At 58.6% G+C, this 16,234-nt stretch overlaps 3 protein-coding genes across 6 annotated transcripts in view; all 3 read right to left on the bottom strand.

The window, feature by feature from the left end:
- Window positions 1-3,062, bottom strand: part of PSKH1 (protein serine kinase H1) — a 40,296-nt gene extending 37,234 nt beyond the window's left edge. The window contains exons 1-2 of one of the 3 annotated variants that reach the window (XM_054200400.1): window positions 3,001-3,062; window positions 1,100-1,263 (exon numbers count right to left, since the gene is read on the bottom strand). The gene's annotated coding sequence lies outside the window, so the exon portion shown is untranslated. Of the gene's footprint in view, window positions 1-1,099; window positions 1,264-2,477; window positions 2,966-3,000 lie in introns of those variants that run through there. The other 2 variants (XM_054200401.1, XM_054200399.1) reach the window with 2 other exon arrangements.
- A 7,457-nt stretch (window positions 3,063-10,519) lies between these two features.
- NRN1L (neuritin 1 like) lies at window positions 10,520-13,590 on the bottom strand. Its single transcript, XM_054201457.1, is given in 4 exon segments — window positions 10,520-10,570; window positions 10,572-10,794; window positions 10,882-11,041; window positions 13,533-13,590. Coding segments are annotated over 4 exon segments (492 nt in total).
- A 1,166-nt stretch (window positions 13,591-14,756) lies between these two features.
- Window positions 14,757-16,234, bottom strand: part of EDC4 (enhancer of mRNA decapping 4) — a 38,849-nt gene continuing 37,371 nt past the window's right edge. Inside the window, exon 28 of one of the 2 annotated variants that reach the window (XM_054199122.1) lies at window positions 14,757-15,758. In XM_054199122.1, the coding sequence (XP_054055097.1) occupies window positions 15,566-15,758 (193 nt within the window). In that variant the 3' untranslated portion in view covers window positions 14,757-15,565. The remainder of the gene's footprint in view (window positions 15,759-16,234) is intronic. The other variant, XM_054199121.1, reaches the window with a different exon arrangement.

Genomic DNA, 16,234 nt, shown 5'->3' with positions numbered 1-16,234 from the left:
AAAAAAAAAAAAACAAGGCAAGTGGTTCACATCTCAATGGAGCCACGCTGCCGCAAACTAAGAGTATGGGGTTTTCACAATACTATACTACAGAGCACACGTCGCTGCTTTCATCACAACCTAGTGAAGCGCGCCTATAAAACACAGTCACGGGCAGCACAGATGGCTGTGGAAATCACACAGCATCTCTTTTTATTAAGCATAGTTAATTTACGGCTCCCAGCTGAGCACTGAATCACAGAGTCACAGAATGGCTGAGCTTGGAACAGACCTCTGGAGGTCTTCTTGTCCAGCCCCTATTGCTTAAGAGAAGTCAAATTAAGGAAAGCGTCAAGTACGTTCCGTAACTTTGTTTAATCTGCTCAATTTCATAAGACAGTAGCCACTCTGCATCTTACAGTTTTGAATTTTCTCACTCGAAACTCCCCAAAGCATCTCAGCAACTTGTTCATTTAACAAATCTTCCTAAGATTTTCTTTATATTGTAGTTGCACCGGTGTCATAAACCCCTCGCTACCGTGCTCCCGGGGATCAATGAAACTGCACAAGAGGCAGGGAATATAGAGACAGCGGCACGCTGTTTTCAAGATGCATTTTAATTACCACTGAAATCACTGCATCCCCTGCAAAAAAGCAGCCCTTATTTAACCAGCTTTTATTGCAGCTTTTAGCTAGCAATTCCCTCACCCTCCAAACGCTAAGAAATCAAGGTAGCCTTTGACATATTTTAACAACCTGACTCAGCTTTGCTTTCATTTGCATCTTCAGGTACCAAGTGGCACTTCTGGTTTTCCATATGGAGCTGGGTGTAGGAAGTGGAATTTCTACCAGCTGGTCCAGGCTAGAGCAAAGGGAGATCCTGATCATCACCCCGTATTCCAGCAGAACCAAATCAGCTGCACTTCAGCAAGTCTTCAGGTGCTAATTAAAACAGTATGACTGGCTAGGAGATGGAGAACCCGCCTGTCTGCGTTCTGGCAGTTAGCCAAGCAGTTTAAAATTTCTACTCTTTGGCTCAGAGCCCATCAATATGGTGCCTGAGCCTTCACAGGCGGCTACAGAAAAGCCGTTAGCCTTCAAACGTAATTGTACGCCTTACCACCACCAAACGTATCTTCACTCATTCACCACCTCTTCCAAGCAACTATGCAGCGTGAACGACAGAACAGGAACCCCCATTGATCTTCCACCAGGAGAATTATGTAGAGAAACAAGAAATGTTTTAGGGGGACACCCGGAAGAAGTTCAGACTCTACATCCAACCTGGAAAGAAAACAAGGCTTTAGTTAAAATTCAATTTTAAAATCAGACACCAACGAAGTAATTTCTCACCTAAGATCTCCTGGCAGTACCGCAAAGCCAAGCACACCAACCACACACAAGCATGTCTACATTAGGCTGCAAGCAGTAGAAATAAAAACCAACTTCATAGAAAGCTTAACTGACATTTGAATTTCACCATGGGCTCTCCTGTAATTAGGTGTTCATTCAGATTAAAGTACCATGTCAAAAAATACATAAAATACCATAGCTATTCCTGAATAATGCCTCACACAGACAGGTTTTCCCAGCATTATTATACCTCAAAGCATACCAGGTTAACAGATGAATGGAATGAGAGCACGTGCAAGCAAGGTTATTACAGAGTAATTCCACACGTAGAGAAGAAATTGTGTAAAACATCCCACCCGTAAACAAAACCAATGAGGGGGGTCGAATGCTGAGCTTGAAAATGTTTTATATAAATCCACTAATAACATCAACTGAGATCAGACATCAAATACTCGTATGTCTGTGGCTCTTCCTCATATACATAAGGGTCTCAGCGAAGCCTACAGAACCCCAGAGCTGCATGCCGTGGCCAGCAACCAAACACTTAACTCCACATCAGTGCAGGTGAAAACACTCCTGTGTAATAATCACCAAGAGTTTGGGAAAAGGAATTAATGCATTAGAGAAACAGGGCATTACAACTCTCTTCTGAGCAGGAAAGTCACATACTCATCAAGCACCAAACCCTTGGAGAGAGGACAGCACACCTGAGCTGGGGCTGTCAGTGGTGAGAAGGAACACGGGGTTTATGCTTCAACACCTATTCGCTCATCTCCTTGGGACAACCAGCACGTTGCATCCCATGGCTCTGCTGGGCAACACCTCGACTCCTGCTGGTTCAGAAGCGTCCTCCACGTCTTTGAAAATATCAGGGCCTGAATGATTTCATTCCTGAGGGCGTCCCCATGGATAAGGCGCGTCAGCCACCCCTGACTAACACACACGAGGCCTAGCAGGCCTTCCACCACCAATTAAATACCTCATGACTTGAAGCTATTTCATTTCGCTTTTCTATGAGATGCCAGTAAGGAAACTTGAAGATACCAGCTCCTAACTACATTAAGAAATGCTCACACACAGCAGCCTTCAAATCACAGCTAAGCCAATGCAGCGTAATGGGGAAAAAAGACCTGAGAGCACCTTACCTTCAGTTTTACTAATAGTATCTGATTGCCTGACACGAACCTGGCATTACCGGCTCCCTAGCTGGCAGGGTAAGCCTTCAGTGGGTTTATGAGGGGAAACCCGGGGCTGGGACTGCTGCGGCACTCCAAGCAGCTGTGCCGGAGCCAGTGGCAGGCCAGAACCGGTCAAACCGACCGGGTTTTCCCAAACTCTGGATTTTTTTCATAACTCATCCCGAACCAGGCCGTTTTCCCCCCATCTCCTCCGGGAAGGGGACCCAGGGCCGGGCCGGTAGCTTGTCCCGCGGAAGGCTCGTCTCCAGGCCCGGGAAGCCTCGCACCCTACCCGGCCCGGTGAGGGGACGCTCCGGGCCCGCCCGTAACCGCGGCCCCTGGACAGCGGCAGGGCTGAGGCACCGGGGCCCGCCGCGCCCCCCGGGGCCGAGCCGCCAACGCCCCGGAGGTGGGAGGGCAGGAGCCGGGGCCGCCGCCCCGGCCCGGAGCGGAGCGAGGGGCCCCGGGCGGCGGCCGAACCCGCACTCACCTCGGCCCGCTCCGGCCCCGCGGCTCGGCGCCGCCTCCTGACGTCATCGCCGTGCGCCGGGGTGGCCGGAGGTGGGAGGGAGCGGGCGGGGACACCGCGCCCGGCGATTGGCAGAGAGCCGGCAGGGAGGCGGGGAAAGGGGCGGGGCCAGGGCGGGGCGGGCCCGGGGGCGGGTGTTCCCGGCGATTCGCCGCTCCGCGCTCTAGCGCCCCCTCCCGGGGCCGCCGGGAACACCCGCCCCCGGGCCCGCCCCGCCTCCGGGATCCCCTCAGCCCCACGGGCCCCGGGAGCCTCGACGGCCCCGGGATCCCCTTAGCTTTCTGGGCCCCCTGAGCCCCCACGGGTCCTGGGATCCCCTCAGCCCCACGGGATCCCCTCAGGCCCATGGGATCCCCTCAGCCCCACGGGCCACAGAAGCCACCACAGGTCCCGGGATCCCCTCAGCAACATGGGCTCCAGGAGCCCCCACAGGATCCCTTCAGCCCCCACGGGCGCCGGGAGCCTCCATGGGACACGGAATTCCCCCAGCAACATAGGCTCCAGGAGCCCCCAGGGGATCCCTTCAGCCCTCACGGCCCCTGGGTTCCCCTCAGCTCTGTGGGCCCCAGGAACCCCCACTGGGCCCTGGGATCCCCTCAGTCCCACAGAGCCCCAGAACCCCCCTCAGACCCACAGGGCTGGGCCCCCCACAGGCCCCTTGAGCCCCGTCAGCCTCATGGGCCGCAGGAGCCCCCACAGGACGTGGGCGTCCCTCAGACCCACAGAGCTGGGCCCGCCTCAGCCCCAAGGACCCCAGGAGCCCCCTCAGCTCCATGGGACCCCAGAAGCCCCCACAGGCCTCCAGTCCCCCTCAGCCCCACAGGGCCCTGGATCCCCCTCAGCCCCATGGATCCCAGGAGCCCCCACAGGCCCTAGGCCCTCCTCAGCCCCACAAGGCCCTGGGACCTCCTCAGCCCCAGGAACTCCAGGACCCTGCTCTGCCCCGCGGGTCCCAGGACCCCCTCAGCCCCACCAGCTGAGCAACAGGCACCCCCGACTTGCACGGTGTTCCCGCTCCCCACACTCCCGCCTCTGAGGGGCGGCCATGGTGACACGGCGAGGGGACAACTCCTTGCCTCCTTCTTGGAGCCAAACCCATCCCAAACGGATCCCCAGCAGCGCCTGGGAGAGCTGCTCCCACCGAGCGGCTCCAAGGGCTCCCCGCTGGGCTGCAGGGCTCTGGAAAAACACTCCCTTTGCAAGAAAATTGCCCGGAAGCGTCAGCCCTTTTCTTTGGCAGGGAAAACCTGGTCCCTGTGGGCTAGCTCTTGTGCACAACAGAATAACGAGGCACATTCCTTTCTCCTTTCTTTTCCCCAGCTACTAAGTGCCACAAAACCCTCAAAGCTTGCTTGGTAACTGCCAATGGACTTTCCTCCTCATCCCCTTTCCCCATCCTTAAACCAAACACTCCACGTTTCAGCCCTAGATGACCTGAAAACATGGGATGACACCTTCTTGCAGAGATGCTGACGGCACTTCTTTCTCTGGGGAAGACACAAACGCGACACTGTCGGGCTTGTTTTCCAGCCTGGCTGGAAATTCGCGTCATTCCCGACACGGTTGGGGTGGAGAGGGGCTATTTTCACACTCCTACCATGCTTTTAAAAATAGCTGGTTTTATTTTAACACTCCTGGGCTCTTTCGGCTGCTTAAAATGCTTAGTAAGCCACACCATAATAAAAGTTATACCTGCTGATGCATGCTATTGTCATCATCTTCTTTTCCATGTAATTCCAGATAATGTACGGAAATTTAACGAGTGAGATGACAGAGAAGGGGCTGCTTGGGCTGTACTCGGCAGATCTGGTGAGTGGTACGGTTTCCTTCAAGGGAAATCAGCCTGTTCTTCTTTTGCCACACAGCAGTGGTGCTGCTGGGACGTTTTCAGCCCTAGAACCGCCCCCCCATTTTCCTTCTGGAGAGGTTTCCACAGCCGCACGTCCCCCGCACTGTCCCTGGGAGGTGGCTTAGCCTGTGCCCAACATGTAAAACCTTGCACGTGTCCCTGTTAAAGTTGATCCTGTTATTTTAGACCGTTTCTCAAGGTCATCCCAGCTTGGTGCCACCAGCAAATTAAAAAGCACCTCCCCTCGTCAGCCCGGCTGCTCGGGATGAGCGTACAGCACGGGGCTGCCGCTCCTTGGCCACAGCTGCTGGGACAGGGATAAACGGCTCTGCAAGGATGGCTTTCCCTCAGGGTTTTGCATCTTCCATTAGTCACTTCCTCACAGCTTTGTTTCCCGGCTGGCTCATAAGAACATCAAACGAGGCAGCTACAGGTCCATCCGCCACTGCTAATTATCAGCACAAAAATGCCAAAGAGCCAACACGTATGGAACTCTTGGGCCAGAACCACGGACTTCTGAGAACTTCAATCAGAGCGGCTCTTTCTTGTATTATTTATGCCATGGTAGTGCTCTGAGACCCACCGGAGCCAAGAGAACGTCACACCAGACATCCGCACAAAGCACAAAAGCCGACATATCCGCCCGGCATACTAGCCAGGGCCGAGGCCGGGAAGAACCCGTAGCTCACTGCACAAGTGTGAAACCTGTGACGGAGCTTGGGAGTGGGCGGGGATCTCGGAGAACCCTCTTCTCCTCTACATGATCTGCTGCCTGCCAGTTTGGGCACCCCATTTGAGTTTGGGGTCAGTGTCAGTTGGCCCCTGAAACCTGTTACCCGGTCTGGAGTCATTTCTCCAGCAAGAAATGTTTCATGGCCAGGGTAAGCGTCTTGCCGCTGGGGGTGCCGGCGGTGGGCTGCGAAGCCCTGGGCGCTGGGGGGGCTCTGCAGCCTCTCACCTCACTGCCAGCGGGCTGTCATCTTCTTGTTTCTTGATTGACTTTCACCCGGTTCTGCCCCCTCCCTTCCAAGCTGTTGCTTTCCCAAGAGAGGAGCCTCTCCCTGCTCCTCCTTCCTTCAGAAATCCCCTGCCAACTCTTACCCCCAAGACCCGTAGCCTGCCTGCGGCGCTGGTGGGAAGGATTCAGCCCCTTGAAGGGGGGCTGATCTCTGCGAAGAAGCAGCAGCAAGAGGTGTCCCTGAAGCCTGGCTGCTCTTTCCTGGGAACCACCATCCCTCTGCAAGGATGGGACTACCATCCCTCTGCCAGGATGGGTTCCCCTCAGGGCTTTGCACCTCCCATTAGCGTTTTCCTCGCGGCTTTTCCTGTGGAAGCTGCTCAAGGCAGGCTGGGACCACTGAGCCGATGCTCACCAGCTCCACCAGAGAGGTGGAGAATCCTCCCTCCTTGGAGATGCACAGCTCCCCCAGAGACAACCTGCTCCAGCACCAGGGTAGACCCAGCTTGGAGCAGGAGCTTGGATGAGAGATCTTCGGAGCTCCCTTTGCATCCAACACCCACCTGCAGCGCTGCCATCCAAATCCGGAGTCTCACTGGGGCGCAATGAGCTGTAATTTCCTGCGGAGTGATGGAAACAGCCAGCACCACCTCCAGCACCCCCTGGCATCCCCAGGCTGCCCTGGGACATTGCTGCACGTCCAGGGCACGGGGCAATTCAGGTAGCCCAGGGCTTTCTGCTGTGCTGGGCCATAGGAAGGTCACAGAGCACAACAGGGTCCTTCGTCTGCCATCAAACAGACACGTGGTGAAGCGGGAAGCCCGGATTTCCTCCGAGCCACATCCCAGCCCCACGCGGAGGTGAGCCTGAGTGTCAGCGGCTATGTCAGGCCGGAGCTCAAGGTTGTCCCGGCAAAGCTGAGCAGAGGTTGGAGAGAGAGGATGTTCAATTAAAGCTGCTTAAAAAAGAAATCCAAATTTCCATATGTCTCTCTGGAGAAAAAAAAAGCCCCAAAGCTGAGTGCAGACGGGGTGCCAGCCTGGGGGCTGAGCATGGCCCCAGCGGCAGAGGTGACTCCGGCTCAGCCATGCCCGCTGCATCCGATCTGCAGGGATTGAGGTTGCCTTTTGACATTTCCTTATGGAAAGTTGGACATTTGGCTCAGCAGAAATCCCCAGGCGAGCTCGGATGGTGGCCAGCCCCGTGACATAGTGTCCTCCAGGCTACGCATGGCTCCCAACGGTCCTTCTCCCCGCAGCACGCTGGGGTGTCGGTGATGCTGGAGGCAGCTCTGCCCTGGCAAGGGGACACCAGACTGGGACTGTGGCACTGGGGACCACGGGAGGGCAATGAGCCATCCCACCTCCAGCGGTGGCCCTGGCATGGTTTCGGCCCATCCTGTTGGAGAAACCCAAGTGCGTCCCCACAGATGAGGAGTCATTCCCCGGCCGGCACCTTCGCCAGGAGGAATTTCCCTGAGCAAAAAGGACGGAGGATTCACCCATCGCGTGGTGAAGACGGCGAGCAGCGTGGCCGGGAGGTTGGCCCTCGTGTCGCCGTGCCGCGCATGCCGTCTCGCTCACATGGCTGCCCAGAATAGTGTCACCATCTGATTCCAGCTGCCCGGGGATGCGGGAGCCTCCCCAGCCCCTTCTGTTGTCACAAAAAGTGAATTCAAACATCAACCGAACCTAACTCGGCCTTCCTTTATTCCCTTTTCTTTTCTTTTTTTTTTTTTTTCAATAATTCAGGTTTGTCTCTTCGAAAAGAGAGAGGGAGATAATGTCTGCAGAGCATTTAATCTTCTGCCCAAAGAATAGCGGAGAGCAAATTAGGATCTACTCCAATTAATTTGCCTTGATGGGCAAAATCTGGAGAGCGGCCATATCTGGGAATTAAGAACAAAAGCAGGGAGTGTAAAGTAGGTCGCTGGAGTTTCATAACCAGAGCAATGGGTTTTCACAGCACGCCGGGTGCTCAGAGGTGCCCGGTGCCAGGGGCCAGCGGTCCCCGTCCCCCCCGTCCGGGGTTTCAGCCTGGGCAATTGCTTTAAGACACCAGCCAGCGTGCAGGGCACCAGCTGTTCATTCTTGGGGCAGGAAAAGGACGTTGTCCCTTCCCATGGTGGGACTGTCCCAAACCCTTGCCCCAAACCCTTGAACCCAACGGCAGGACAGACTTTTGGAGCACCCGGAGAGTTTTCCCAGGGGTCGGCATGCCCGTCCTTGATGTCACATTGCCATTCCCAGCCTTGAGGGCACCTCCTTGAAGGAGGACTAGGGATGACAGGGTGACAGCGGCAGTGCTCTGCTATGGACTCTTGCACCATTAGGTGTCACCAAGCAGTGGTGACCCACAGGCCTGTCCTAGCCTGGCATCCCCAAATCCCAGCCCCAGCTCCCTGGAGCCTCCAGTGGCTGCAGGCTGTGCGGTGACATGCTCTGGTGTCACGGCTGGGGTCAACTTCCAGCTGCAGGACACGAGGGACAGCATAGCCAAGGGTGTGGGCCACGTGTGGTGACATCTCCCAGAGCATGGGCCATGTGCAGCCTGTCTTTCTGGATCAAACACCCCGAGCGTTTGGTGGGTGCCTGCGGGTCTTCCCAGGCAGCTCCCAGCGGGATCAAAGCGGCACGGTTCGGTGCACGCCATTGTCACCATCATGGTGACAGACTGGCAAAGCACTGCTTTGGTGGCCCTCCAGCTCCCCAGCCACCTCCTGCCACCCTGCTGGAGGACGATGGCGAGTGCCCGTGGCAGCGAGCCCGCCATGCCGGCCCGGCGGAGGTGTCGGCGGGGGTGACATGCCGGTGCCCGTCCGGTGTTTATCCTCTTAGCCACGCTGCGGGGATCCGGCACTAATTCACCCTTAAACACAGGATTGTCGTGAACTGGAAAGGAAGGAATCGGCGGATTATCCCCCCTCGGCGCCAGCGTTAAAAACAGGGGGCGGCAGCTGCTGGCCGAGGAGAGCCGGGACAGCGTTTTGCCCCATGTCCAGTGGGGCGCCTGGCCCCGGTCTTGGCACCGTCCCCTGGCCAAGGCTGCCAGCAGCCTGTCCCCGCTCCTTCCCATGTGACGGTTGTGTCCCTCCCCAGGCCGGCTCCAGGCTGTTTAATGAAAGAAATACGGGGTCCCCCCGTAAAGCTGAGGGATCGGCAGCGACTGCTCGCCCCCCCGGCATGCAACACGGCACAACAACCCAGGCAGCATTTCCCGACCCCGGATGCCTGCAGGGGACAGGGGCAGCTGGGGTGACACCCCAGAGGTCAGGGACCATGTGTTTAAGTGACCAGGAAGACATTTCACAATGAAACGAGGGGGGTCGATGACGGCTGGACGAGGACAGCGGTAATTGAGCTTCTTGCTCCCATGACAAAGACTTTCAGACACGGCGCAAATGCTTCCCCAGACCAAACCCATGACCGTGCCCCGTGACTGGCCACAGGGATGTTTTTGGGACACCCTTGAAGTCACCCCAGGAACCGAAGCCACTGCAGCAACTCATCCTCATGGCACGTGGCTGCTTCTCTCATCGCTCCTGCTCGCAGCCGAGCCTCGCGCGGCCACTGGGGCTGTCACAAGTCTGGGACATGGTGGCACTCACGTCAGCCAGAGGATTTTGGTGGTCAGGGTGCTGTTGCCTTTACCGAGCGGGACGGTGTCCCATGTGCCGGCCAGATCTACCCACCGCCACCGGGAGCCTCGGGGCCGCGCCAGCGAGGAGCCGTTGAGCTGCGCAATAGATGGGGTGGCCTGTTCGCAGTTTTAATGTCCCTTTAGGTGGCAGGCGAGGGGAGATGGCTGTTCCCCGGAGAGCAGGGAGGTCGCCTCGCCGTCCCACGCCTAGGGAACTAACTGGTTTGACATGGTGGGTTTTAGCATGCTAGGAAAAAAAAATATCTGAAGTTTGCAGCGAAACAGCAACAGGGATGGGAAAAAGAGCATCTTCCATTGACTGACACAAGTTTAACCGAGTTAAAGTCCAGCACGTCGTCTTGGTTTCACTTCAACAAGTCCCACTTGGACCTGGACGAGAGCTTCAGGTCCCTGGGTTTCTTCACCTATATCATCTCGGCTAAAAACCAACCCTCTCTTCTCTGCGAACCCCAGTTTCCTTGATGACCGTTCATAGGACCAAACGTAGCAGGACCAAAATAAAACAGAGGCCATCGGAGCTGCCTGCCAGAGGACAAGCTACCCGTGTTTTCCTAAGATGCCCCTTAAAATAAAGACCCCACTTGACCCATCTCTAAAGGGACTATCCTTTACGCCCAGCCCTGGAAAGCAGCTCTCAGTGGGGTGATGGGGATCCCCGGTCCAGCCCTCCCCGGCGCCATCGGGGTCCCGCGAGCTGACCCGTGTGGCCTGACAGAGCCCCCCCCTCCCAGTGACCCTCCCCAGGGCTGGTGCAGAGAACATCCCCTCTCCAACCCCCCCCGGGGCAAACCTGAAGCTTAGGAAGAAGGCAAGGGGCATCCCATGGCAGAGAGACAGGAGAAATGTAAAAGCGTCTTTTAATATAAATATAAATCCATCTGAAGGGCTCCAGGAGAGGACTGTGCCCCGCGAGGGACGCCCGGGCGGGAGGTGGGCTCGGCAGGGACCGCGGGTGCCAGTGCTCGGCCAGCACCAGGGGACCAACCCGGAGCATCACCCGGGCACCTGCAGGGCTAGAGCTGGGCCACCGGCAGCAGCAGGGCCAGCAGGGCCAGGAGACGGGGGCCGCAGGAAGGTGGCCGAGCCCCGCAGCGTGGCCTGGTTGGTTTCGGCATCTGGCGAGCCGCGGGCACTGGCCAGCCGGCTCCGGGCGCTGCACAGCTCCTGCAGGTTCCCCTGGAACTGGATCTTGCGGGACTCCTGGCGCAGGGATTCCCAGATGGCGGCCGCTTCCTCGGGGCAGCTCGACAGCACCTCGCTGGCGCAGGCGTGGAAGTCGTCCCAGGACCTGGGGAGACGGGCAGGAGTGACGGGGACCGCTGGTGGCAGGTCACCCAGCCGTCCCAGCACCTCCCTCAGGGAGAAGGACACTCACTTGCAAACGGTGTCCAGCTCCTGCGCCTCTTCGCCGCCTTCCTCCTGCTGCCGCCGGACGCTCTGGGCCATGCTGTCCCCCAGGCTGATGAGGCAGCCGGCGAAGCCCTTGTAGATGGTGTCGCACTTCCCCGCCATGCTGACGGGCTCCTGGCTCACGGCTGCGGGGAGAGGAGAGAGGGAGCTGAGCCCCCGCGGACCCCCTGATGGCCATTGCCTGCCTGGCAGGGGTGACACCAAGCTCCGAGATGTGGCGAGGGGCTGGCACCCCCTTCCACATCCCACCAGCCCCCCCGGCATCCTCTCCCCAGGTGCTCGGAGTGAATCTTTGCTCCTGGCCCAGGAGCCCGACATGACACAGTGTGATGACCCCGCAAGTGATGCTGCCATCAGCCGCCGGGAAAGAATGGCTGCCTCGCCTTGGGCCCCCGGGCTCTCCCCGGAGCCATCTGTCCCGGCTTTTATCCCCTGACAGCAAAGATTAATTTGGGACTACAACAGAAAAAAAAAAAAAAAAAACAAAGGCAAAGGCAAAGGCTCAGCAAGCTGGAGTCCCTGCTCCTACTGAGGTGGGAGAGAAGGGGAAAGGGAAAGAGGAAAGAGAAAGGGGAAGGGTAAAGGGAAAGGGGAAAGGGGAAAGGAAAAGGGGAAGGGGAAGGGGAAAAGGAAAGGGGAAGAGGAGAGGGAAGAGAAAAAGGGAAGGGGAAAGGGGAAGGGGAGAGGAAAAGGGAAAGGGAAGGGGAAAGGGGAAGGGGAAGGGGAGAGGAGGGAAGGGGAGGGGAGGGGAGGGGAGGGGAGGGGAGGGAAGGGAAGGGAAGGGAAGGGAAGGGAAGGGGAAGGGGAAGGGGAAGGGGAAGGGGAAGGGGAAGGGGAAGGGGAAGGGGAAGGGGAAGGGGGAAGGGGAAAAGGAAAGGGAAGGGAAAGGGGAAGGGGAAAGGGAAGGGAAAGGGGAAAGGGAAAGAGAAAGGGAAAGGGGAAGAACAAAAGGAAGAGGTACAAGTGCAACTCCATCTGCTTCACCCTGGGAAGCCCCAATTCCCACAAGGGACACACCACCTGGACTGGCCGAACCTGGGTGTCGGCCACGGGACGATGGGTGACAGGGTGTCTTGGGGACAACGGTGAGTGACATCCACGGCTGGAGGAAGCCCAAAAAGAGTTGGTGTGCGGCTGGGCCACAGGGAAACACTGAGCAGTCGGCTCAGCTCTGCCCCGGGGGTCCTGCAGGACCACATCACGGGAGATGTGAGACTTTCGGAAGTGCCGTGCGTGTGCCCGGGAGCTCTGAGCTGAGGGTGCTAAAAAGGCGTGAGGACAATCCCGGAGGGGTCCCCTGCGGGAAGGAGCCCCCAGAAGCAGCCGAAAGTTGCCTGGCGGCTGCCAAAGCAGCCAAGATGTCTCCAGGGAGCCGTGTGCCGCGCTGCTGGCATCCCGTGCCTGTGACCCTGGAACACGGCCCTGAGCAAAGCGGCTGCAGCCGAGACTAACACCGGGGCAAGCCTGAAACCTCAGCCCGCAACGGAGCACAGTGGGTGTTCGTGAGGAGAAAGCCCCCGACCACATCACCGAGGAAAGTCTCGGGTTGATGGCAGCCACGTGGGTCGCAAATGTTGCAGGTATCGATGGAGAAAGTGGGATCCGTTGCTCCTCTTTTGACCCAACTGGGCAACAAGCATGTCTCCAACCAGCCCAGGGACACCTCGGCTGGTTGGGCCAGCAGATGCCTTCCCTCGGCCAGCTGGTCCCTGCCTGGGCTTTGGCCCCCCGGGCTCCCCTAATGCCCAGTATGAGCCCACCCCTCTGCCCGGCTCCCTCAGCACACGGCTGGGCAGGAGGCAGAAACCAGGAGGGTAAATCACCTCTGCCACCCGGTCGCAAAAACCACATGGGAAAAACCTGCTCCCAGCTCCAGCTCCGGCAGGGAGGGAGCCCCGAGGGAAAGGCAAGGAGGGAGCGCCGGGTGCTGCAGAGCATCGCTGGCTCCAAGTGAGCGCCGAGGCAGCCATCCTGCTCCTGAATCGTCCACCTTCCGAGCCCGACAACTGCCCCAGGCTCGGTGGTCCCCATCCTCCATCCCCTGCATCCCTCTTTGGGGCAGGGATGCCAGCGGGTACCACTGCACCCGGAGCCGGACAGTGTCCTCCCTCGGCTCTGGGAGGAGCGGGAGAGCATGGAGGTGGCACGTTGGGGTGCAGGATCTGCCGGATGACCGTTCCCCAGCGGACAGGGAGCCCCCCAGGCCCCGGGCGAAGGTGGGCAGGCAGGGAGAGCCAGCCGGAGCGTGGGGTCGGCGGGCAGGGCTGGCCTTGGGGCATTGCTGGAGAACCGGAGCCGAGGAGCATCCCAGCCTGAGCGGAGGGACCCCCCCAGGCGGCGCCGCGAAGCCGCTTTTCCCCCTGCCCGGTGGGCGACAGGGTGACGGTGGACCCCTGAGCCTCCGCCGACACGAGCGGGGCTCGGGGCAGCCGGGCACCCCGGGGGCTGGGGAGGGCACGGGCAGCGAAGCCGGAGACAAGCGGGGGTCCCGCTCCCACCCTCCCCCAGCCCGCCGGGGACAGCCCGGGGATGCCCGAGCCGCGGCCGCCGGCAGCCCGGGCACAGAAGGGGGGGTGTCCCCGGTCCCGTCCCCCCGCCCGTCCCGGCGGCACTCACCGAGGTGCAGGAGCAGCGGGCACACGACGCCCAGCAGCCGCCAGCAGCCGCAGCCCATGGTGGGTCCCCGCCGCCGTGTGCTCCGCGCCCCGTCGCCGCCCGCAGCCCCGGCCCCGCCGCGCCGCCCCCGGCCCGCCCCAGGCTCCCCCCCCCTCATCCCCCCCCGCCCCGGGCTGAGCCCGCCCGGCCCCCGGCCCCTGTAATCCCAGGAGGGAGAAGCAGCAGGAGACCCTTTTGCTGGGAAAAGGGGAATCAGTGTCTCCTTCCCAAGCACAAATCCAGAAAAATGGCTAGAGAGAAGCCCTGAGGAGAAGGATTTGTGGGTGGTGGTGGTGGAGAAGCTCAACGCCCTGAAAACGTGCAGAAAGTCCCCCGCAGCCTGGGCTGCATCCCCAGCAGCGTGGGCAGCAGGGCGAGGGGGGGGGATTCTGTCCCTCTGCTCCGCTCTGTGAGACCCCCCTGCAGTGCTGCCTCCAGCGCTGGGGCACCAACAGCAGAAGGACACGGAGCTGTTGGAGCGGGGCCAGAGGAGGCCCCGGAGATGCTGGGAGGGCTGGAGCCCCTCTGCTGGGAGGACAGGCTGAGAGAGCTGGGGGGGTTCAGCCTGGAGAAGAGAAGGCTCCGGGGAGACCTTCCAGCCCCTGCCAGGCCCTAAAGGGGCTCCGGGAAAGCTGGGGAGGGACTCTGGAGCAGGGAGGGGAGCCATGGGACAAGGGGGAAGGGGTTTATACTGAAAGAGGGGAGATTTAGATGAGATATTAGGAAAAAAATTTCACTGTGAGGGTGGTGAGCCCCTGGCCCAGGTTGCCCAGAGAAGCTGTGGCTGCCCCATCCCTGGAGGGGTTCAAGGCCAGGCTGGACGGGGCTGGGAGCAACCTGGGCTGGTGGGAGGTGTCCCTGCCCAGGGCAGGGGGTGGCACTGGGTGGGCTTTAAGGTCCCTTCCAACCCAAACCATTCCATGATTCTATGATTTCTAGGGCCAGCAGACCACCACCATCCATAGCCAAGCCTCCCGGCTCTTGCGGGATGGAAAGACCACGGCGCCTGGCTGGACTCATACAGGAAAAGCTCAAGCAGAGACTTGGGGGGAGATCTGTGAAAAAAAAGGGCATCCCAGCCCCTTGCCTTGGGCTTCAGCCTAGAGATCATTTCACCTGCTTCAGGCCTGGTTCCAAAGGCCACGCTTTCTTCCCTTCATGGCACAACAGAAGCAGGTCCCGTTTTTTTTTTTTTTTCTCTCAAAAAGTTCTTTATTGAATTGTTCTTAATGTTATTCCAAAAAAAAAAAATTCAAAATTTAGATAAAAAGAAAAACCCTGGTGTAAAATCAAAACTAACATCTGAACCACGGACATGCTCTGATACACAACAGAACCGATGGCCCCTCTCGCAGCTCCCTGCTGCCTGACCATCCCGACCCAGAGCGCTCCTCGGGCAGGCTCCAGAAACACGCAGCCCCCTGCCCAAACCTGCCTGCCCCACGTAGGATGGGCTGGACACTGCGGTGGCAGCGTGGATCCGGAGTTCAGGAAACCCCCTTCCCGCTCGGCTGATATCCTTCCTCCCAGCCACGCACCCCACCAGGGAGGAGGAGGTTTGAGTCCTTGACTAAGATACAGGTAATAGTTTCTCATCAAGGCGGAGCAGGCGTCCCCGGCCGCCCCTTGCTCGGGGCTCAGCACACACCTCCCTTCTCCTCTGCTCATGGCAGCAGACTCCAAACTAAAGGGGTAAGAAATCCACCGGCTTCTGCTGAATGCGACTTGGACTGCCAGCCAGGCCTCGGGGACGGATGGGCAGGTGGAAGAAGAGACTTAACTCTCTCATAAAGAGGCTATTTAGGAAAAATAAGCCAAGTGAGCGTTCAGTGATTATTTGGGACTATACACAGATGGCGTTTGCCTTAGAGACATCACACACACGTTGATAGATTTCCTGGCAAGAGCTCTTAACACAAGCCATACGTGGTTAGTAACTACTGGATCTGCTGGGTGGGCTTCCACGGAGCAGCCCACAAGGTAGCCAGGTCCTCCTAGGTCATGCCAGGGGTGACCAGGCCCTGGAGCATGATCATGAGGCGACGGGCAGGCTTGCTCAGATTGTTGTGGGGTTCCACCTGGAGAAACTGGAAGAGCTTCTGCCGCACCTGGTTCATGACTGACCCCATGTGGTCTCGGGTGATGGGGTCACTGTGGTCCAGGTGCATCACCGCTTCCTCCAAGTAACTGAGGGAGAGAGACCAGGGTTAGCACCAAACCCAACGTGCAATCCCGATCCCATTCAGTTCATTTTTAGCTCTGAAGATGCACAATTCCGCTCCCCCACCCACCCACCCAAACTCAGTGCAGCATGGTCAGCCACCAGAAAATAAATGTTACTGACTCAGGGAAGAGTCCACCTACCCCTTCTTCAACACGTACGGGCAGCCTATATATTTCGCAGGCTGCAGCACGCGCCAACACAACCTGGCTGCCCAAACCAAGCAGGCGCAACAGCAAGCCACAGCTCCCTGAAGTGCTGGAGGTGGCGCTCGGCCACAGGCCACGCCTGGTCACAGCCCCGTAGATATTTTCTTTGCAGCCTTTTTAGCATAAGTGGCATGAGTCACTTATTAGCCGGTAAAGATCCTCAGCAGTGAGGCTTACTCCACGTAGGGATATATTTATGGTCATCTTCCGACGTCTGTCCAGGAAGGGGTGGG

The sequence above is a fragment of the Rissa tridactyla genome, chromosome 4 (genome assembly GCF_028500815.1).
Source record: "Rissa tridactyla isolate bRisTri1 chromosome 4, bRisTri1.patW.cur.20221130, whole genome shotgun sequence".
NCBI lineage: Eukaryota > Metazoa > Chordata > Aves > Charadriiformes > Laridae > Rissa > Rissa tridactyla.
Note: the sequence above shows the minus strand (reverse complement) of the source record. Positions and strands in the feature narration are given on the sequence as shown.